The following is a 24308-nucleotide window of genomic DNA, read 5'->3' as shown; positions in this document are numbered from 1 at the left end:
AAATCAAATTTCTGGTTCAGCGAAAAAATAGACACGAATTAATTCGCTTCGCGCGAAATAATTCGCTCCGTGGAAAGCCGCCTTAAATAACGACAACAAAATTTAGTGCTCGCTTTTAACGCGAAAAAAAAAACAAACAAAAACAAAAAACAAAAAAATGACATAGCCAAACGATTAATTTAGATACAGAGGTTTGTGGTTAACTTAAAATCCCGGTGTAGTATGAGATTTTTACTCCCACTTTTTTTTTACTCCCCAGTAAAAATCTGATATGAAATTTTTACCGCGGAGTAAAAAACGCGTATGAGATTTTTACTCTCTTTATGAGATTTTTACTCCCTTTAGATGTTTTTACCGTTATGTTTATATAGCGCTATTAAAAGTTAAACTTTTAATAATAATTTTATTGTTAACTAAAACTTTAAGTTACATATAGTAGCAAACAACTTTTTAAAAATAATTTATTTCCTACATTTCAATATAAGGAATTAAAATCATAATGGAAGTAAAAATTGTTTTACTATTTTAATTAAAACGGATTAAGTACTCACGTATCTGTAAAACTTATATTCTATTCCCGATAGTGATAAATTTGTTTTAAACTTTAAATTTAAACTTAATATTAAATGAGTTTTTTCCCCTTGACAGCCTTGAAAAAACGATATTTAAATTGTTATGGAAAATAGTGCGATAAAACCCATATCTTACCTTAAATATGGGCACAAATGCTAGGAGTATTGATTATTACATTAGGCGTTGTGAATAAAAATGAGCAATTGCTTTTGCTATGTGTTTTCGGAGTAATTGCTCCACTTTACGTAAAAGTAATTGCTCCTAAAACACATAGCAAAAGTAATTGCTCATTCTTATTCACACCGCCTATTATATTTCATATCTCGGAAAGAAAATATTAACAAAGAAATTATTATAACTTATTTGTTAGGTCCTAGAAATTAAAGCAAATAAATTTAAATTATTCAAGGAACTTTGGCACTGTCAATATATATATATATATATATATATATATATATATATATATATATATATATATATATATATATATATATATATATATATGTATTTTGCAGTCAGCAAACCTTTAATAGTAAGTAACAGTTATATAGAAACAAGTAAATCAAAAATATTTATACAAATCATATATCTTAAAGTTATTAAGAGGATGATTTACAACTATTTTTCTGCAAAAAAAATTTCTTTACAACAGTACAACATTAAAGTGATTTGCAGTTGAATTGTCAAGGAATATAGCATGTTCACTAAGCTGAGTAAGTGTTAAACTACATGGGTAAGTCAGCCATTTTAATTCCTCACCATATTTGCTATATACTTTTATATCAATACCCATGAATGAGGCACACCCAATTATTTCTGCATCCGTTGCCCATGTTGCATTATCACTCATACCACTTTCATTTAGATATGTTATGACCGATTGATTCATATATGAAGCCATTTTATCATTAATATGGGTACACATATGTCTTACAACTTTTTCTCTTATAATTTCATAACTGCTTTCACTGCCTGTCATGATATAAGATATTGCCCTAAAAAAGCAATTACCATCGCCTATGATACTATGTAGTTGTTTTGGACATGAAAGTAGATTAATATCTGCAGTAAATATATTTTTGGTAATACCAATTCCAAATTTTTCAGAAATAGAAGTTCTCATTTCAATAGTTGCATATTTTCCAATCTTATCAATAGACATTTGCATATTCATTTGATTGAATGTGATTTCTTGTTTACCATCAGTTATTTTTTCATTATATAAACATAACTTTGTCAAGTTGTACTTTGTTTTTAAAACTTGACCCTTTAGATTTTTCAAGGTACAGTTATTTGTGCTTGAAATGGATGTTACAATGTATGGTCCAGTCCAAGGCTTTACAAGTTTCCCGCCTTTTCTATCATCACGTCTACTATTTCTTAGCAACACTTTTTTATTTATACTAATTTCAAAATTTGGAGCAATTCTCCTGTCATAATCAAGTTTTTGCCTTTTTTGAGATTTTTCTATATTTTGATAGGCTTCATCAAAAAGTTCATTCTTCATTTTATTCATTGCATGAAAGGTTTCTGAAATTATTTTTTTGTTGGAGGAATCATCATTGCTAAGAGTGTTATCATCATTAAAATCAATTAAATTGCAATCTAAATCAATAGGAAGAACTGCTTCCCTTTGGTAAAGCAATGAAAATGGTGAAAACCCAGTAGACTTATGTTTTCTGACTCTCAATGAAAACAAAACACTATCAATAATGTATGGCCATTCCAGAGCAGCCTCATCCAGCACCTTTACTAATGTACGTTTAATTGTTTGATTTTGTCGCTCTACTAATCCATTTGCTTGAGGATGATATGCACTCGTAATTCTTTGAATTGTTCCTGTTTTTGAGTAAAGTTCTTTAGAAATTTCATTTACAAACTCACGACCCTGGTCATTTATTTGAATTTCAAAACAACCATGTCGACATATCTGTTTATACAAAAAAAAAGCCACAGTTCTAGCAGTTTTATCAGTAAGTGCTTCTACTTCAACCCATTTACTGAAGTAGTCGACTAATACGACCAGATATTTATAGCCATTAACTTCTGGTAGTTGTGTTAAATCAATTCCTACTTGCTTCATATTACCTTTTGGAATTAAAACATTTTGTAGCAATGGTTTTGACTGAAGTTTCCTGTTTTTCGACTTTTGACACTGGTCACATTCGGAAACATAGGTTATAATATCTTTTGTCATTGCATACCAAAAAAATCTACTTTGAATGTGATGTGTAGTGTTATTAATACCTGTATGACCAGATAGAGCTTTGGACTCAACAGAGACATCGTTTCCTTCATGAACAAGCTTTATAATGTTTTGTTGTTCATCTCTGCTCCAAATAACCTTTCTCTAAAAAAAAACTATAAACCATAAATATAATGAAAACTACAAAGTTTTTTAGTGTTTATCTAGTTGTAAATTTTCGTGTTTATCTGGTAACTAGGTTCTACTTATAACAGGATAAAAATGACAAAATTGTTTAAAACATTTCGAAATAATAGAATACCTTTGCAGCTTTATTTAAATGATATAGCTCATTATTATGAACTATAAATGGTTTTGTTTGTCTTCTAAAATTGGCTTTATCACCTTTATTTATAACTTCTTTTGGATACGTTTTATATTTTAGATAACTAAATATATCAGCAAATCTGGCGTGCATGTCTTCTTTATTTGTAATTTCGCTAAAATTAATATGAGAGTAAAAATCTCATAAAGAGAGTAAAAATCTCATACGCGTTTTTTACTCCGCGGTAAAAATTTCATATCAGATTTTTACTGGGGAGTAAAAAAAAAGTGGGAGTAAAAATCTCATACTACACCGGAATTAAAATTTTGCGAGATAAGTCCCACGAGGTCCTCCATCTTATTTGTTTACAGTTAGTTTTAGCGCGAAAGTTGTAGCATTTTCAAAGCACCATACCTAATAGCGATAAGAATGATCACTTATTAAGAATTATCAGATCTTTATATTATTATAATTACATTTACATAATTATAAAAATGTAAAGGTATGATAATTCTCAATAAGTGATAATTCTTAAATAACGTTAAAAAATATTTTTTAGTGTATCATAATAACCTTATTGAATATTCTTTTTTAGTCATACTTAGAAAGCTTATAGCTGTGGTTTTCGAATGTTTACAATTTTAAAAATCACTTTATTTAACAAAAAAAAGGAAGATTTTTTTTGTCAAGTGAAAAAATTTTTGTATTTTTAGATTTCAACATGAGTAGATAAATATTGTCTTTCAATGAAAATACATAGGGTCAAGTATTTACCATAACTATAATGGGGATACTTGGTCTTTTGCCTCTCCTAAAAGATATTCAAGTCAAAACATCAGTGTCAAGTTTCAAAGGGCAGACAGTTGGGGTTGATGCATACTGTTGGTTGCATAAAGGTACTTATGGATGTGCAAAAGATGTTGTATTAGGTCAACCAACTAAAGTTTATATTCAGTATGTCATGAGGAGAGTTAATATGCTTATCAATTACAATATAACACCAATACTTGTCTTTGATGGAGGGCATTTACCTGCAAAATCAGAGAAAGAAAAAGAAAGAAGGGAGTGAGTTATTTTGGTTAAAATTTTTAGGATTTGATCTCAGCACATGTTTAGTATTACCCTAGTTTGTATGTTATATTGTGTTAAGAAAACGCAAAGAGTTTCGTGCTCGTGCTTTGGAAGCACTTAGAAATGGCAACACACAGGAAGCATTTGAAAGTTTTCAAAAATGCTGTGATATTACACCAGAGATGGCTGCTAATGTTATCCAAGTAAGTCATTCTAGTATGGTTTTATTTATCTGCTACAGATGTGTTTCACAATAAGTAACATGATCTTGAGGTTAAAATATGTGGCTAAATATTATTACTTAAGTTAGAAAATTTTACCTGTCTGATAAAATTTTCACTTACATATTAAACTGGGTTAAAACAAATCATATAACCAGTGTATAAAACTTCAATTGGTTATATCTACTTGTAAAAAAAAAGTAATAATAAAGGTCAAAATATCAAAAAAAAACTAATAATTTTTGTACTTGCATCACTTGGAGTAAAATAAAGGTTGTTTTAGCTGTAGTTTATTTTGACTAATTTAAAATAAACAACTTATAAAGTATTGATTGGTGTGCTGTAAATAATAGTTTGCAGGTGCTTGATTGTTGTATGATTTTCAGTAAATTATTCTTGAACCAAATGAAGCTTACATTGAGTGCAGCATATGCTTTTTTACAACATAACATGATTGCAATAAATAAATTTATTACTCTTTCATGTAGTATATGCACTTGTAATAAATATTGATAACATGCATTCAATTTACATCATTTACTAACTAATTTTAAAAAGAAGAAGTCAAAAGATCTTTAAGAATTGGATATTTCCCACTATAAGGAAGGGAAAAAAGCTCCAGAACTTCCAAAATTATTAGCAAATAAAGTTCATTGCTCAACTATAATTTGCTGGATCGTCCATTATCAACTATCTAAATTATTAGATGCAATTAAAAAAAACAAATGACTGCTTAGTAAATGAACAAAGAGAATAATAAGTTATCAAAAAACATCTAAAATTCAAAAGTTGTTAAAAAAGTTCAAGAACCATGGCACAAGACTTTGGTATTAGCAATAGAACTATTTGACAAGTACTAAAAGAATGTTTATGTAAATATCCATACAAAAAAATCTGAATTGCCAACTTAATTTCAGAATATAACACAAAAAGAAAGTCAAGTCATCTGCATCTAGATGAGAAAGAATCTGAATCGAGAAAATGTTGAATAAACAATTTTTACAAACAAAAAGGTATTCACATCAGATGGCTACTATAATCCAAAAAACAATATTGTTTGGGCTGATAATCAGCAAAGTTCAAATGAAGCTGGTGGTGTGTTTGAAGAAGAGAAATATTCTACAAATGTAATGGTTGCTATGGGGTTAATGTGGAATGGCCTCACTGAGCTTTTTTTTTTTTTTTTTCCGATAAAGGCCAACAGCTTAATGTCACTGATCTCTATAATAACTGGATAGCGCAACTCCGAGCAAAACTTCTTATTTTTTGACGCCAAAATCGCCATATTGGAAAGCCCCAAAAATTTTAATCCCGTAAGCTTTAAGTTCTGTTTTTCGGCTTATCGCTTTATCGCTTTATCGCACATATCAGATTTCATTCTGCTGGGGCTTTCCAATATGGCGATTTTGGCGTCAATTTTGATATTAGAGATGCGCTATCCAGTTATTATAGAGATCAGTGCTTAATGTAGAGCAGGGTTGGCCACAATAAGGCCCGCGGGCCAACTCCGGCCCTCAGCAACCTTTTATCCGGCCCGTCAGTTAATTGTAAAGATAATAAAAAAAACTGTAAACAAATATAAAATATTAATAAATTATATAATATTTAAATTTATAAATTAGTAAATTTTAAAACATTTTTTGTAAAAAAACAATCGCTTTAAATAATTAAAAATGTATTAAAAAAATCCTGCCGGCAATTAATCGCAGGATTAATTGCCGGCACAGCCGGCAATTACCATTTGCGTTTTTTAATTGTAAATGGCATCTTCAAAACCAAAACAACGAAAAATCGAGAAGGAATGTCGTTTATTTAATGATGAATGGCAAACTAAATACTTTTTTGTTGAATGTAATTCAGTACTAGTATGTTTAATATGGAATGAATCGGTTGCAGTGTGCAAAGAATATAATTTAAGGAGGCACTATGATACAAACCATTCAAAAACTTATAATCAGTTTGTCAACGAGGTGCAGAAAGAAAAATCAATTAAATTGAAAAACAAGTTATTTGAACAACAAGATTTGTTAAAAAGGGGCAACACTGAAACAGAAAATGCTGCTATTGCAAGTTATGAAGTGAGTCTTCTTTTAGCTAAAAATTGTAAACCATTCAGTGATGGGGAAATTATTAAGGAATCTCTTGAAATTGTGTTCAAAAACATTTGTCCTGAAAAATTGAAAATTTTAAATAATATCTCCCTCTCAAGACAAACAATTACATGAAGAACATGTGATATTGTTGATGATCTGAGTTTGTCATTGACTGAAAAAAAAAAGCATTTCAGTATTATTCAATAGCTATTAATGAATCAACTGATATATCACAAACTGCTCAATTAGCTATTTTTATTTGTGGTACTGATTATGATTTTCTTGTTACTGAAGAGCTACTTGACATCTATCCTATGCAAGGCAAAACAACAGGAGAAGACATTTTTCTTGCCATGAAGAAAGTTTTTAAAAAGTTCAACTTGACTTACAACAGATTAATTTCAATTACATCAGATGGTGGCAGCTCAATGATTGGAAAAAAAAAGGGTGTTGTTTCCAGACTGAGAAATGAAATGGCAGAAAACAACTTGTCATTATTTGTATTATTCACCAGCAAAATTTAACAGCAAAGACTATGGATGTGGAAAATGTAATGTCTGTAGTAGTTAAAGCAATAAACAGCATTAAGTCCAGTGCATTACGAAGTAGGCAATTTGAGGCTTTTCTTGCTGAAAATGACTCTGAATATGGTGGTCTGCTTTCTTATACTGAGGTGAGATGGCTTTCTAGAGGTAATATACTGAAAAGAACTTATGATTTGAGACAAAATATGTTGGATTTTTTCAAAATTATCAACAAAGATTATCCACCAGAGCTAAAAGAAAAAGAGTTTATTGAAAAATTTGCATTTCTAGTAGACTTGACCCAACATTACAATATACTTAACAAAGAACTCCAAGGAAAAGATCAATTAATTGGAAAAATGTTCAACCTTATTCTAGCTTTTCAGTTGAAATTAACTTTATGGGAGTAGCAGTTAACAACTGGAAATTTCAGTCATTTTCCAACTTTGGGTGAGGTGAATCCTGGAAACACAGCAAAATTTGTTACCTGTATTGCTGAATTGAAAACAAGATTTTCAAAAAGGTTTGCAGATGTTAAGAATCATGCAGACAAAATCCAATTGTTCACAGTGCCATTCTCTGCTGATATTGAAACTGTACCAGATAAATTCCAAATGGAGTTAATTGATCTTCAATGCAGCGATGCTTTGAGAGAAGCATATAATAAACAAAGTTTATTGTTATTTTACAAAAATCTTGACCAAAATAAGTACACCAACTTAGTCAACAATGGAAAAATGATGGGTGTCTTGTTTGTGTGAAAGTGTTTTTTCTCGTATGAAATTTGCAAAATGCAAAACAAGATCTGTACTGACAGATACTAACTTGCAGAATACATTAAGAATCGCAACCAGTCAGTTGCCTATTGACATTAAAAATATTGTGAAAAAAAGGCAGGTTCGTGATTACCAATAAACTATAATTTGTATTATACCTAATAGCCTTGTGACCAGCATATGTTGTTAGTTAGTAAATATGTATGTTTTAGTGTTATTCCTTTGCAAATCAATATTTTTAAATAAAATATTTTTAAAAAACTATATTATTAAAAATCTCCGGCCCCATTTAACAGTTGAAAAGCTAACTTTGGCCCTTATCAAAAAAGTTGTGGCCACCCCTGATGTAGAGAAGTATATTGATTTTTTGAAGTTTTGTAAGAGAGAAGATAACAAGCTTTTCAACAGTGATGATTGGATGTTTCAATAAGATAGTACAATTCTGCATACAAGTAATTTGGCTCAAAATTGGTGCAAAAGTAACTCAAATCCTTTATACCAAAAGAAAAATGGTTTCCAAATACACCCAAATTGAATCCAATAGACTATTCAGTATAGAATGAAATCAGTAAGAATGTCGATTACCAAAAGATAACAGTATAAGAAAATTTGATCAAGGAAATTAAAAAAGTAATTAAAAAAATCAATAAAAATATTGGGGTAGTAATTGGCACTTCTCTGTCTTGAGTCTATTCAAAAGAAAAAAACAATGGAGATATTATTAATAACCATAGTTAATTATAAATTAATCAAAGCCTAATATGTTAAATATTACATTAAGCATATGTTTGTTCTTTTTTGATAATATTAAATTATTTAAATTTAAAAAATCATATACTGCACCTGATTTGTAAATTTATAATGAATGTTGTATATTCATTGAGTTTTGTCTATTTCCTTTTGCATTTCCTCCATAACAATTTCTTTGGATAACTTTAAACATTAAATAAAAATAAAAATTAGTTCAAATAGTTTGTGGTGAGAAATTTTTATGACAAAGTTTCATTCTTTTCTCTTAAAGATAAATTGTAGTAAAGTTGATACCATAGGTGACAAAATTTAATTTCAGAATGTATCAGTTGCATGGTAAGGAAGATTATCAGTTATCCTTACTGTTAATTACATATCAATTATTTTTCAGACATGTTCAGAGATAAATGTGATGTGTATTGTTGCTCCTTATGAAGCAGATGCTCAGCTTGCTTTTCTTATGAAGAGTGGGATCACACAACTAACTATTTCAGAGGATTCTGATCTCTTACTATATGGATGCAATAAGGTACTTTTTCCATTATTTCATTAGTTCAAGTATGCAAATCTAAAGATGAGATTTAAATGCATTTTATACAGAAGCTAATACACCTACAGTTAAATTAAATCTCTAGTTTAAAGATATTTAACATGCAATCAATTTGAAACTCCAATTCATTGACATTTCCGTATTATTAAATAGGAAAGGTAAATTTGATAAAAAGAAAACTTACAGCTTGTAATAATGAAGTAATTACTATATATTTTATGCATGTGTTAGGTGGTAACAACAGAAAGTAGCAAGAGATTCGGTAATCTGCTGTCTATTGATGTTATATTTTATTATATTTGATAGAATGCTTAAATTTTCTCATGTTGCTGTTTTCTAAACTTTAGGTGTTATACAAGATGTCCGCAGAAGGTGATGGCATGCTTGTGGATATTGATAACTTGGCAAAAGTTCGCTCTGTGCAGTTGTCATCTTTTACTCTGGATAACTTTCGCCAAATGTGTATGCTGTCTGGATGTGATTATCTACCCTCAATTAAAGGTTTAGGATTGAAGAAAGCACATCAAGCATTGAAAAGACATTCAAATATTAAACAGGTATTCATATTAAATTTATTTCTTTCAAGTCAAATGTAACAAAATTTACATGGCTTTTTACTTGGTGTAATATAGAAAAGAGTGGGGTGAGTTGGATCACCCTCATATCTCAAAAAATAAAAGTTGTTGTAAGGCAAATTACAGATAAAGTTTTTGATTACATTAATGTTATGGTTTGTTTCTTTTATGTGTTTAGTGCACAAATTGGTTTGAAATTTTGTCTATTCTAATTCTATTACTTTGCTCTCTTACTGGAGCATACACAGTATAAACAAATTTTTCAGAGTGGTAAGTTTTTATTTTTGTCGATTTTTTTAAACAATGTAAAAAATGTGTTTTACAAACAAAGCTATCTCTTGATTTTTTTAAACTTTTTAAATGATCATGCTGGGGAAATTTTGATCCTAAAAACTTGGTACAACTTTTCCCTTGTGGCATATCATTGTGAACCAGTTTTAAATAATTGCATTACATCTGAAGCTAACACAATTTACTATACATTTTTATAGGAACAGTTTAAATGCCCAGGACATAGAAGAATAAAACTGACAGAAGGCATATACGTTCTGACATATGCATTCTGACAATGTGAAGATGTTGGATTGCATTTCTAGTGGAATAATTAAATACAGATGTGTTTCAATGGAAAGTCCTGACACAGTATCAAATAAAGTATGAACTTAAGTTGCATGGTAAATCAATCCACCATCTTAGAAACCAACTGGAAAAATCTCTAGTTTTTGAATCAGAAGTTAAAAGTGGTCAATTTTCATCAAATATCAAATGATAGCCATGTGAAAAAACTGTAAAAACGCAAGAGAAAATGTAAAGAAGCAAGCGAAGATTCATTTTTAGGATTTTAGTTATAAAACTAAATCCTAAAAATGAATCTTCGCTTGCTTCTTTACATTTTATTTTCACACTCCATCAACTGCAATGATTCAAGCAACTGGATTTAACAGGCATAATATTGATTCATTTTTTAAAGAACTAGAAAGCCTCTATTTGATTTTAAAAAAATTAGTGGAAATATTTACAATAATGAAAATGGTGTGACTACAGTCGGTAAAAAATATTTTACTAACTGTACTATACAAATAGTTCTCACAAAGGGGGGAAACAAGTAGGACAAATGTCATCTGGAAAAAAAAATTATTATCAGGAAAAAGAACTCCTCCTATCTTAACATTACCTAGAAGTTATTTAGCTGTTCTCTAGTTTCTGTTTTTTTAATTAAAAATTTTGGTTGCTTTTTTCAACTAATTTCTCTTTTTTTCTTTTGATTTCTATTTCCTTTTTTATGTTCTCTACTTGAACTAAACAAGTTGTTAGATGCAAAAGCATCTAATTTCTAAGCTCTTTGCTCCTTTTTCAAACATATTCTCTAAGTATAAATATATCTTTATATATTTTTCTCAAATAAGTTTTCATAAATTTACATTTTTAATTAGATTTTAATGATAATTTTTGTATGAAATTTTTGCTTAGCCAAAATATCAATACAAAAATTATCCCTGTCACATCACTTGGTGATTCTTTGAGAATCCTTGACAATATGACAATATCTTATCAAGATTATGATTATATATCACATCAAGATTATGATGATATCAACAAATGGTGCTTAAGTAACAATCAATTTAGATTATAGATGAAAATTAAAATCTTGTTCTGGGAATTTAAAAGTAGACTTTTAATTCCTTAAACATCCTTAAGAAAAAATTCATATTGTTTGTGTTTTATTGTTTGTGTTTTGTTGTTTGTGTAAAAATTTAAAAGTTTGTCAAATAAAATACTTACCTTTTCACATTTGCTTGAATTTCTTGAAGTATTTGGCTGTTGACATTAATTTCTGTCTCTGTGAATAAATTGAAGCAATACAAGGAACCAATATCAATGTCAACCTAAAAAAATGTTTTTTTTTTTAAATTAAACTTTTTGATTTCTGTGACAAAAGTGCAGTTTGTATTTTGTATTGTCACACAGACAGTGTTTATGAACCTAAAGTAAAACTTTTGTTGTTAAGGATGTTGTTGTTTTTTTTTTAAATTTTTAAAATTTTTTTAAATAAACCTGACTAGTTCACTTTGTTCTTTTTTAAGTTTGGTTTATTAAAATTATTCTGTTATATATTATTAATCATTTTATTAATTGTTGTTATTTATTCTATTATATATTATTAATTATTCTACTAATGGTTGTTAATTATTCTATTATATATTATTAATTGTTCTATTATATATTATTTAATAACATAAGATAATATCTCTACTAAAACCAGTAGATAAATTTTTATGGTGATAATTCGGTAAAAGTAAGAGTAGTCAAAACAGTCGAGTATGTGAAATAAACTCTTGCTATGTAGTTATGTCCCTACCAAACCAAAGAATCTTTAAACAACAGAGATTAACATGTAATCTTTGTTAAATCTTATGAAAGTATCCTAGATGACTGCATCTGGAGTATTATTATAAGTCTTTGAGTGTCCACCCTGATATTGCATGTTGATTTTTTTTTATGTATTATATTTATAATTTGTGATTAAAGCAAATATTGAAACTGGTTGAACATTGAAACTTGGTTCAATTTTAAAACATATCTTTAAATATAAGTCAAATATAACATTTGTGCAAACTTTTATTAAAAGTAAATACTTTTTTGCAATTTGTAATAGAAACATACTGAAAATTTTCTCACTTGCTCAAAATGATTAACAAACAATTTTAACTAAAGGTATTGAAATACTTGCACAACCTTGATCATTTTTTGGCATTAGCCTTTTAAAATCATTTTTTACCAAAAGGTGTATGATTATGAAACTAGGTATCATATGGTTTCTAAAAATACATTTGATTGCTGGTGGACTTTTTTTAAGTCTAGATTTTCTCCACAGGGGGGTGGGGGTAGCGCAACGAGTAAAAGCTAAATGTGAAGAGATTGATTGACTACTCCAGTTTAAAAGTCAATAATTTTTTGCCAAAAAATTATTGCCTTTTAAACTTACCTTTTTTCTTTTTGGTGGGAAAATTCTATATAATATAATAATAACTAACATGTTTATATATCCTATTTACCAAAGATTAAAATGTTATAAAATTTATAGTCTGAAAGAAAATGTAATGGGTTTCTTTATGTAATTATTTGTTAATATTATCCTAATTGTTACTATTTGGTAATGTGACAAATGTTTTAATTTGTGTTTTTATTTTTATTTGCTTTATTTTTAGTGCATTCGTTCATTTAAATGCAATTCTCAGTATTCTGTCCCAGATGACTATGAAGAAAATTTTCGGAAAGCTGAGCTTGTGTTTAAATACCAGCTGGTGTTTGATCCTATTCATAAATGTATTGTTCCGCTTAACATACCTGAAGAGGAGTTGAGTATTGAAGATACTATTTATTGTGGACCGTATCTTTTTGTTGTTGTTTGGTTTTTTTTAGTCTTTGGTCTGTTTTTCAAATTTTTCCTTTATTTTAAGTTGTTTTTTTTTTTTAGTCTTAAGGTGACTCAGCTAGGGAAATAAGGCTGTAACTTCCTCCTAATGCAGCTCCAGTCTTCTTTTAATAATTCTCTGCCATGACAACCCTCTAAAGATATTCAGCCCTGATTTGTTGCTTTTGATCCAGTAATTCATCTAAGCTCTTATAAAAAAAAATAATATTTTCTACTGCAACAATTTTTTTATCTTTTTAAAAAAAATTTCCAAGTAAAGGTAGCTGCACATATTTTTATATCTTTTAACTTTACAAAACTATCAGTTGTTGTTGTTAATTAGAAAGGTAACTACTTTATATCAGTTGTCTTTATTTACCCTTTGTAGCTAAGTAAATAAAGTTATGAATAATTGTAAAAGTTATTAACAATAAATATTATTTCCTGGAATGCTTTCTTTAATAAGAGTTTTCAGTAAGTTGACAGATGATTTGGCACTAAATATAGCATTGGGTAACATTGACCCCATCAGTCACAGAAGGCTTTTAAACCTGAGAGATTTTGCAGTAAGAACATTTAACCAGTATTGTAAACAATTTTAGTAAAATAGTTTGTTTTTTTTTATCAAGAAGTATATACAGTGACGAAAATAAGTTTTTGTACATTCAAATTCTTTCAAAGCTGTTATACATGTTAAGACATGTTTGGAAAAATCGATGTATAAATAATAAAAATGAAAAGAAAATAGTGTCAAGTTTTTTCATTAAAACTTATACTTGAAAATATTACATATGCAGCGATAAATGAACAAATGTTCAAAATATAATACAAAAGTGGTGTAGGAAAAAACTGTTGATGTTTACATTCAATACATTGATGTTTTATTTATATAATATATTCATAGTATAATATAGTGATATAGTTAATAAACATTTTGTTGGATATCTTCTTGGCACATTTCTTGGAACAAATTTGGATTGATAAAAATATCTTGGTACAGTTTCTTAAATTTCTTCCCATTCTTGAAAAAAATGTTCCATTAAATCATTTTTGTTTTCAAATTTTCAGCTCCTCAAGGTTTTTGTGCATTTTATTTACAAATAATTTTGCAAACCCTAGTCTTTTATACTGATTTGTACATTTAATAAAAGGGTAGATTTCAAACTTGTACTCCATTGAGGAATATGAGCTTGAAACCCAGTATTTTTCATTTTGGTTCAATTTGGTGTTGAGGTGAAGTTGTTGAAGAACTTTCAAATAGACTTTAGTTGATTTGTTCAAATATAAAAAAATTGTGCTGTTCGCTTAACTTTAGATGTTCTTCCTGATCAATGTTTGTTTTCAAATTGATTTTTATTCTTATATCTTTTTACTATTCTTTGAAGTGTACATCCTTGTCTTCCAGTAATATTTTAGTAGCTTGAATTTATTATGGAGTGTCACAATGAAAGCAAAATGAATCTTAGGCAGTTGTTTTTCTATAATTCTGAAAGAGTTTCATGTTTCAGAATTGTAAAAAAACTACTTTCCCACTTTTCTAAATAAACTAATTTTGCATCAAAGTTTTTTAGGAATATACAATTAAAACTATAAAAGTATAAATAAACCTTAAAGTTAAAACTATAAAATAAGGTAATTCCATGTTAAAAATTTTTTAAGTAGAGAATTTTTCAAGCTTTAAGAATACGAATTTATTTATCTTCTATAACTATTTCTACGAATATTTTTGTGAATATTTTTTCGACTTGACCTTTTACCAATCCCATAAGACATTGTAAAGTCGATCGTATTCAAATAATACTTTCTTCTATTGCAAAGTTGATCAATAGTTTCTGCTTGCCAGTTGTTCTTGTATACTTTTTCTTTCAATTCAAACCAAAAGACTTTAATAGGCCAGCATTCAGTTACGTTGGGAGAGTTGTCTTCCTATTTAACGAAATTGATATTATTTTGCCTGAAATACTCCTCTACAGTTTTTGCGTAATGTGATGTTGTTAGGTCAGTGATGCGTAATGTGATGTTGCTAGGCCAGAATATGTAATTTTCATCAAAATAGTTTGCTTTGATGAAAGGAACAACTCTATTTACAATGCATTCACTAAGATGTTGTTCTTGCTTGATTAATTGCTTACAAGGTACAAGAAAAGGTTTAGAAATACCTTTAGCTGGAATGCAAATCTAGACTTACACTTCTTGTTAGTATTTTTCAACTGGATTATATTTTACGCTTGATGGTGTTAAAGAAATTTTGCTGGAGTAGAAATTTTGGTTTCCATTAATAGTGCTGTGCTTTAAAGTTGAAATAAGATTTTTAATTAATTATCCAATCGTTATTTTTTAATTTTTGAATAAGCGACTGCATCTTGTTCTTATTTTGTTTTTTTTTTAATTCTATTCTTGATGGAAACTTCATTGTTTTTTTTTGCATTTAGTATCTGTGTGTTTTTTCAATGTTTTGCAGATAAAAAACTGGCCACACTAACGTTTTCTAGCTGCGTGCCTCTATGAGATGCCATCCTTGTGGTCAAACATGGTCTTAAGCTTAGTAATGTTCTTTGTCATCATTTTTAGTGACCAGACCACTTCCTTTAACTCATTGAGTTCCAATTCCATTTTTTCTGCATGTTCAATTATACAGTATATTGTTGCTTTTGGTGTTTTTTCTGCTTTAAAATGCCAATAAATGTAGTATTTACCATGTTGCTTATTGTCCATGTTAAAACCATTAAGATTGTTTATTTTCATTTTCAATTGTTGAACTTTAATTGTTTTTTTTTTTTTTGTTTTTTTTTTTTTAATTTAAAACTTGAATAAATATGCAATAAAATACTCACAATATATGCAACTAATAGAATTAGTAGATGCAAATTTAAATTGAACACAGTCTAATTTTTTTTGTCATCATTCATTGTTATTAAATGTTATTTTTCTTTCATTTTTATAAATTAAACATTTTTGTAAGCATGTCTTTGTGTACAACAATTTTGAAAGAATCTATTGAATGTACAAACACTTATTTCTGCCTCTGTACATAAATATGAAAAATATTTTAGAATGGTAATTTTTCAAGCAAAAGTCATAGTCAGAAAGTTGGCTCAGAAAAGTCCCAAGGATGGCTTGCAGCATCAAAAGAAAATTCAAAGTTTCAGAAAAAACAAGCCCACAAAACATGTAACTTACCATCACAAGCAAATGATTACCAGGAATCAGATGCACCTTTTGACCTAACACCTGAAAATTGCAACTCAAACCAAAGTAAAAAAGCTGTTAAAAGTTTAGAAGGAAGTTTTTTAAGAGCTGAATCTCTGAACTCTGAAGCAACTAAATCCTTGAAGCGATTGAGAAGTCCTGGTGAGTAATTTTGTTAAAACAGTCATTTGCTGATGTTTATTTAATTATTTATGTTCTAAATTAAACTGCGGTTAGCAAAATTTAAAAAGTGTGTTAAATGATGAAAACAATTTCAATTTTTTTTTTGCAACATCCATCAATCATTTACTGATCTTTTTCAAGATGAATTTGTAAAGTATTCAGAATAAAACAGTGAATTACAATAATTGACTCAAGTTTAATTGTGCTGACTTTCTAATGATAATTGCTGTATTGTGTAAGTAGGAATTACTAATTTTTGCCAGAGATTGTGATGCTGGTAAGAGAAAAAAATTGACAAAGTTATAGAGATTGAGTTATGAAATGTTCAAAGTAAGTTTTTTCCTATCCAAAATGAAAACCTTCTTTTAAATCTATTCTTGGTAAAGCTTAAAATACTGTTTTAAAAAATAGAAATGCAGCTAATCACATCTAATAGCAAAATAGATGAACTTTTTTTTTATAATTCTAAAGGGAAGTCATGGAAAAAAAAAAAGAAGGCTGGGAATAAATATGTTTTATTTTTTTCTGTTACTTTAGAGAATAGTCCAACAAATGAAGACAAATGGGCGATGCTTTATGAAAAAGAAAAAGTCAGTACGGAAAATCAATCTGTTCGCACCAGTCATCATAGTGTTTTTAATGTCAAGAAAAACCTCCATAAATTCAAAAATCCATTTAGGCAGGATAATTACAGTTCTCAGCATTTGACAAAAAGCAAGTGAGTTTTGCGTTTTTATTTGGTTGCAATTATTTAGCTGTTTACTGTCAGATCGCTGCAAAACTGATTTTTTTTTTTTTTTTTTTTTTTTTTTTTTACAGATATTTTTCTTCAAATATGCAACAAAGTGAACCAAAAAATGTTGAAATAGTGTACGAGAATGAAAAACTAGTTGAACCACTTTTGTTTGAAATGAATACGGGTTCACAAGAAACAAAAGTTAAACTAAAATCCACACTTAACGATGAGTTTCAATCAATTTCAAATCCGAAACAAAGAAAGCTTGAGTTTGTTATAACTCCTAGCTTGTTCGAAGAATCATCAGCCACTCCTTTAGATAAAAATATAGATACATTCAGTGACGATAATGCAATTTCTAATGACTTGTATGAACAAGTGAATTGTGAGTCTTTATCTAAAATAGATTCATTTGACAAATCTGATACAGCAAATTTAACTTTCAAGAATTTAAATCCAAATAAAATAGTCTCTCAACCTCATATAACAAAAATGTTGAGTTCATTTAAGAGAACTGAAACCAAACAACTTGTCAATGAAAGTACAGATCAAAGTATAATGGATGTTGTAGATTTGACTGACGAAGAACCGTTATCAAATTTTTTTAAACTTCAGGCCAGTCATTTTATAATTATTATTTTGATAATAGCAGCATTTTTTTCTTGGAATAATTTTGATAAACTACGTTTTGTTTAATGACCATGCAAAAAGTAGTTTTTTTGAGAAAAATTTTTTTTTTAGGCTGAAAAATTGTCTCTCTCTTCAGAAAAGAGACCGAGGGGTAAATTTTTTTGGTTTAAAAATAAAATTGTGAGCCTTGATTTTCTTTTTAATCAAATGCAATGACATTCTCTTTCTATTTAAGCACTTTCAGCATTGTCGCGTTGCAAATCTGTTGGGCTCAGTCGTAACAAAATAAAAAAAGCACCTCAACATCTATCCAAACTGAATACAAGCAACATGAGCAAACAAACTAAAATAACGTTTGATAAATTTGCGTTCCGCAGAAGTTCAACTGTTGAGTGAGTCTTTTTTTTTTTTTATTATATTTTTTGAGGGAGAGAAGTTAAAACAAAAAACAGTTATTTAGTTGAAAGACGTCAAGACAGAGTAAATTAGTTGAAGAACATCAAGACAACGTAATTTAGTTAGAGGACAGCGAGTCAATAATCTAATTGAAGAATAGTAAGACAGGGTAATTTAATTGAAGGACAAAAAGACAGGGTAATTTAGTTAAGTTAAAAGACTGAAGATTGTTTTTGCTGCATATTTGCTACATAGTTTTTTATTTCGTTATTTATCTCTTTAGAAAAGATGCTTTGTGTGCAACCTAAATTTCAGTCACAAGTCGTGAAATTGTTGTCATCTTTGCTTCTTTATTTCTTTCAAATTGTTTTTTTGGGTTTTGTTTTTTAGATTTAAAAGGTTTTGTAATATTTTATTTGAAATTTGTATTTTATTTGAAAAAGAAAACTTTCGCCATTGTTATTTTCTTCTTTCACGCAGAAAAATTTGATGGTTGTAAAATTTTTTTATATGAAGTTCATTAATAAATTATTTCAGTATGCTGCATGTATATTACTGTGATTCATATATGTTTCTGCAACGAATATATATTACAGTGATATACAAACATTTTACCAATCTGTATGTAGATACATAGTTTAGCCATTTTACATGCTGCCCGGGTATTTATAAAAAACTGAGCGGTTTTAAGTTTTGCAAGTTCATTTTGTAATTTTTTAATCCATTTTTTTCATTGCTAAACATTTGAAAGTGCAAACTTTATTAATGCATAACTATAATTTTTTTTTTAGTTATAATTTTTCTAACAATATTTTCTAGTTATGATTATTTTCGAAAGTTTCAGTTGAAAACTATGACGTACTGTGCGAGGGAAGACTGCCAGAAATATAAAGATCATTTTGAACCAGGTGATATAAAGTGGATGTTTTTTTTGGTTCGACTTTTATTCCATCATTTTTTTACCGTTTTTATTTCATAGTAAATTTCTATTTTTTATTTCATCCAGCAATCATAATGAACCTGATTCATTCAAAGTTTTAGTTGCAATTTCGATGGTCTTGGTTTGCATTATTCCTTTCTGTGGCTGTTGAATTGCTTTTCTGTTGGGGTTTAAAAGTAGAATTGCTTTTTTGTAGCGGTTTAAAAGTAGAATTGCTTTTCTGTAGGGTTTTACGTTTGCTCACAATGCGAAAACCCTTTATTTCACGGAAAGTCAAAATACAAACACAGTTCTGCTTGGCCTGCGTTTACACAACCTATGCATAATTCTAGTCTTAAAAAGGAAGTAGAGACTGAACCGCAAACATCTTCTGACAAACCTGCACTAAGGGTACCTGCTGTTTTATTGATTGTTACTTTAGTGTCGGTGTATAAAAAATTATTACAAACGAGCTACAGTTAACCGAACGCTTTTTACATGTGTTTTATTGTTATGAATTTTTCTTGCCATTTTTATGGTTTTAAACAGTACTCACAAATTCTACTCTGGTTCTGCTTTTTATGTGTTAAAAAAGTAATAGAAAAGCAAGAATCTTTTTTACTTCTTCAGCTGTTTTGTGGAAAATGCGATAATATAGTTGGCCATGAATTTATTGGTGATGGTCCGCAGAATTCTTCACGATTTTGAGTTTTGTCAGACGCTCTCAAATTCGTAGCGAATTGATTTTCAAGGTGAATTGATTTTTTAAGTTTTTTCATCAACATTCAAAAATTGTTTTTGTTCACTTCAATTAAGTTTTTAAAAAGTTTTTATTTTTAGGAGAAAGCTGATCGATGAATTCTTCTGGGTTTGTCTTATGAAATAAAATCTATAACTCATTTTAAAAACATTTTTATGAATTGATTTTATTGATGTTTAGCTTAATTGTGGAAAAAAATTCGGTTTCTTTTTTTTTTTTTTCATTTTGTTTATGTACAAAGATAATATCAACTTGATTTAAATTTTAACTAACACGTGTTTGGACTTCAGGTAATTAAGCGTTTTTTCCTTTTTATTTACAAGTAAATTTTGATTTTTCTTTTTTGAAGAAAATCTGTTTTAAACCTCTCGATCATTTTCCATTTATTTGGTTGGGATGCAAAACCATGCCACCTAAACTTAACGTCCGTTAAGGTCGGATTTTTTCAATTCACAAAAATAAAGCCACGGACTTTCTTAAAATGATGGCACTGACATGATCACAATGTCATATGAACTTCTTCCAATTTATATTACTATAATTAAAACAAAAATCTTGTCAAATAAAATGGTTTTAAAATCAGTGGCCCAAGTCACAATGAGTTTTTAACTCATTGTATCTAGGGCCGCCGCCTTCCCCCCTGAGAATTTAGCTTCATTCCGTAATTATTAAACTAAAAACATATCAACAAATTAATTTTGTATATGCAAAAATATCTTGTATTACACCTGTTTGAACTTACAAGGTTTAATAAAAAAAACTTACATAAAAAAAAATTTTATATGTCAATTTGAATAAAAGATTTAAAAATTTTTTTTGCCATTCTAGTTTCATAATCCACTTCAATACCTTTTTTTCTACATCTAGCTGGTTATCGGTTCAATCCACTGATCTCTATAATAACTGGATAGCGCAACTCCGAGCAAAACTTATTATTTTTTGACGCCAAAATCGCCATATTGGAAAGCCCCAAAAATTTTAATCCCGTAAGCTTTAAGTTCTGTTTTTCGGCTTATCGCTTTATCGCACATATCAGATTTCAGCGTTCTGGGGCTTTCCAACATGGCGATTTTAGTGTTAATTTTGATATAAAAGATGCGCTATCCAGTTATTATAGAGATCAGTGGTTCAATCCCAGTTGTTTCTGCAATTTTACATCTACCTGGTTATCGACCCCCTCTTTTAGATGTACGAGGCTCTGCTTTACATGAAATAAGTTTTGAAACAGTAAAGTCTACTTCTGTAGTTGAAGAATTGTTTTCTTTTTACAAAAATATAGTTAATTTGGAAATACATTGATGTGTCTGATTTCTTGAGTGCGTCTAATCTCAAATATTTATCGTATTTTGGCTCATTCAAGCACAGACCAGACACGAAACCTGCCAGAATGTCGAAAGGTGTAAAAGCCAAAGGAGAAGATTTAATAATACTTTCGGTAACGTCATATATATATGGTGTATATGGTCATACATAGTGATCGGATTTCCTGGGTTTAACTTTATTACTACAGACTGTATTTTGTATATTGACTGTATATTGTAGTATTTTTTTTAAATATCCATCTGTTCAACGGTTAAAGTTTATCATTATCTACCAAAGTAACTTCTTCAATACATGAATTCAATACATGGCATGGCTTTCATGAGTGTCCAATAATAAAACTGGCTGATTCACTTAACACTTGACATGGTAAATCAAATGCCTCAAAAAATTTATCGTCTACTTACGTGTGCTGTTCCTTTAGTTCCTGGAGGTATACCTTTCAGCATGTGATTTTTGAAATTCAGTCTTGGGAAAATCATTTCGTCTCTTGCCTTTTAGGGCTATAGCCTTAGCCTTGGTGTGCACATAAAGGTGATGACTTATACAACCTCGTTTCCCTGTATCATAATTTGATGAACTTTCGTTTAAGATCAAATAAATCTTACATTTAAGGTGTTTAATGAAAAAAAATCTCACGCACAAAATGATTTCAAAATTTTTATTTATAGGCTTTTTGTGCCCATTTTTTGAGATCACTGTTTTAACAGATACAAAGTTAAGTACAAGCTTTAGGATCATTTAAGTCATATATAAGTCATACATGCAACATCAAACACAAATGAAAGTCAATTATTGTTCACAAAACATCATTTGATGGATCTTAAAATTTTGTGAGAGCTAAAAAGCAAGAGCCGTGCATCATTTGTTGTTTCGGGCAATTTTTAAGGAGGTTTATGTGTTTTCCAGTGGTATTTGAAGCATTTGAGCCCTTTTTGGTAGTCATTCAACTCTGCAAATGGTTCATCAAAATCTTCTGCGAGGAACAATTTATTGCTAAACTAATGAATCAGTTTGATGACTTATCTTTTATATAAGGCAATACAACATAATATGCTCAAATGGGCTACATAAGATTTCAAAGTGTTTTGTGGGTGACCTTTATTAATCTTCCAATGGAATAAACGTTATTTTTGTCATTAATAGGCAAATGTTCATCCATTCCAGCAACAGAAAATAGTTTTTTCAAAACATCATCACCTAAGTGCACTTTAGTCTTTTTCGTCCATATTACAGATTCAATATAAAAAAAAAATAAATGTTTGCAAACACCTCTCGATATTTTAAAAAAATGAAGTAACATTTGTTTTTTGTAAACACAAAAATTTTCCCATATTATCCTCATTACATAAATTACGCAATAATTCTAAACATTTAAGAAACGCAATTTCATTTAAGACCAACAGCAAAACCAGTTAAAAAAATTCTTCGCGTAAAATGGTATCTTAAAAGCAACTAGGATTAAATGGATTAAAAAATAGCAATTAATGTAACCAATCACCTGAAAAAAATAGCAATTAATTTAACCAATCACCTGAAAAAAATAGCAATTAATGTAACCAATCACCTGAAAAAAATTGCAATTAATTTAACCAATCACCTGAAAAAAATTGCAATTAATGTAACCAATCACCTGAAAAAAATTGCAATTAATTTAACCAATCACCTGAAAAAAATTGCAATTAATTTAACCAATCACCTGAAAAAGTAAATTGACTTAGAACTTGATATTGATCAAATAAAGTAGGGTGACCTGAGGAACGAGAACTTCCTCTAAGGAATGGTAACGAATAAAGTACCAATATCCGTATCAATCTTAAATCGATTTTTTTTTTTGAAGTTTATTTAAATAGAACTCTTTATGCGTTTAAAAACACAGCTTTTTGATGTGGCAAGTGTAAAATCTGTTATTTTTGAAAAATAAGCTTAGCAGATTTTTTCGAATAGGAAGTCTACGCAATGTCTTAAAAGGTTGAAACAAAATAATTTGATGTATTTGAGGTCTAATAACTTTGCAGATCTGAATGTAAAAAATAAATTCGATTTATTTCATACGACTGATATAGAGGTTTGTACTTTATGCCTTATATGTTATTAACGGAAAATCAAACGGCCATGCTTTACTTATTAAACACTATTACAACGGTAGTGATATAAAACGTTTTTGGTGACGCCACTCTTTGAAACCGAACGAAGTATTCATTTAAATATTTCCAACGAACAGGAAATTGTTATTTCGTATGAATTCTCTGGCGATTATCAGATACCCCTCAACCTACTGAGAGCTCTTTCAAATCGATGACAGTTGAGAATTTGGTTGAAAACTTAAAGTTTCTTTTTTTTATGCTATTTTTAAAACAACATAAAGAAAAAAACTCCAAAGTGAAAATAGCCCATCCTACAAACTCTTCAGATATTTATCTGATATTTTCTCAACACAAGAATTGATAAATTTTCAATTGATGACGTGTTTTGTTTTAGTTCGTTAACGTACGTCAAAGTTGAAACATCGAAATATTTATCGAAACTATTTATCGAAAGTTGAAAGTAAAACGAAAATAGTAAACAACAGATAACTTCCAAAGAAGAATAATGACCCTTTTAATGTAAAGAGGGGTCAAGAAATGGTAGACCTGATTGTTTATTTCACTCGCATAATTTTTTTTTCCAAATGTTATTGCCATAATATTAGAGAGAACTTGTCCAATCCTACGATTTGCAATCGACCAGCCGGGGGTAAAAAAGTTATTTCCTTCTTAGAAAATGGTTGTTAATTTTCAGTTACATCCCTCAATTACCTCTAAGGACAAGAGATATATAAAAACATGAATCAGACTTTAAAGTGGATGATTTTTCACATCGCCTATCTCTAGACGGATAAATAAAAACGCCGTGAAGAAGAATTCAGTTGCGTGCGATAAAATGTATAATGAAAAAATTCAATTGGCTTTATCCCACATCTTTGTTTCAATGGAAATTAGTTAAAGATAAAAAAAAAAACTGTTTTGCGGATAAAAGACATTCAGTTAAGATTTAATTTTGTATAATTTCTATTGAATGAGTGATAATGAAAACTGATATGCTTGTAGATAAATAGTTACTCGATATTTTTAAAGA

General features: G+C 28.9%; 1 protein-coding gene and 1 pseudogene across 5 annotated transcripts; both read left to right on the top strand.

Moving 5' to 3' along the window:
* The first annotated feature begins 3791 nt into the window (after window positions 1-3791).
* On the top strand, window positions 3792-18649 carry LOC145199300 (uncharacterized). Of its 3 annotated transcripts, XM_090083387.1 has the most exons (12): window positions 3792-4148; window positions 4234-4357; window positions 8910-9047; window positions 9416-9625; window positions 12853-13034; window positions 13534-13624; window positions 16112-16409; window positions 16968-17148; window positions 17250-17781; window positions 17908-17947; window positions 18032-18188; window positions 18476-18649. In XM_090083387.1, exons 1-12 carry the CDS (start codon window positions 3868-3870, stop codon window positions 18498-18500), a joined length of 2259 nt encoding a protein of 752 aa, XP_089939513.1. In that variant the 5' UTR covers window positions 3792-3867; the 3' UTR covers window positions 18501-18649. The 3 variants fall into 3 exon arrangements, with proteins under 3 accessions (XP_089939513.1, XP_089939514.1, XP_089939515.1); XM_090083388.1 differs by lacking the exons at window positions 3792-4148; window positions 4234-4357 and adding an exon at window positions 6100-6453; XM_090083389.1 differs by lacking the exons at window positions 3792-4148; window positions 4234-4357 and adding an exon at window positions 6116-7889.
* Window positions 18650-18958: 309 nt separating this feature from the next.
* Window positions 18959-20162, top strand: LOC149891369 (methionine-R-sulfoxide reductase B1-A-like; annotated as a pseudogene). Of its 2 annotated transcripts, none has more exons than XR_016451236.1 (4): window positions 18959-19100; window positions 19359-19522; window positions 19742-19863; window positions 19952-20162. The product of XR_016451236.1 is annotated as a methionine-R-sulfoxide reductase B1-A-like, transcript variant X1 (transcript). The 2 variants fall into 2 exon arrangements; XR_016451237.1 differs by having other exon boundaries at window positions 19939-20162.
* The last annotated feature ends 4146 nt before the right edge of the window (window positions 20163-24308 follow it).

The sequence above is a fragment of the Hydra viridissima genome, unplaced genomic scaffold (genome assembly GCF_058129835.1).
Source record: "Hydra viridissima isolate aposymbiotic clone 2 unplaced genomic scaffold, HvirCarnegie_v1 scaffold_3, whole genome shotgun sequence".
Classification (NCBI taxonomy): Eukaryota; Metazoa; Cnidaria; class Hydrozoa; order Anthoathecata; family Hydridae; genus Hydra; species Hydra viridissima.
This window is presented reverse-complemented; position numbering and strand designations above follow the sequence as displayed.

Bases quoted from the DNA above. Each gene is read 5' to 3' on its own strand.
- LOC145199300 (XM_090083387.1), top strand. From the start codon at position 3,868: ATGGGGATACTTGGTCTTTTGCCTCTCCTAAAAGATATTCAAGTCAAA. The intron at 17,782-17,907 runs GCCAGTCATTTT...TTTTTTTTTTAG, and splicing joins CAAATTTTTTTAAACTTCAG to GCTGAAAAATTGTCTCTCTC. The intron at 17,948-18,031 runs GTAAATTTTTTT...TTTCTATTTAAG, and splicing joins TTCAGAAAAGAGACCGAGGG to CACTTTCAGCATTGTCGCGT.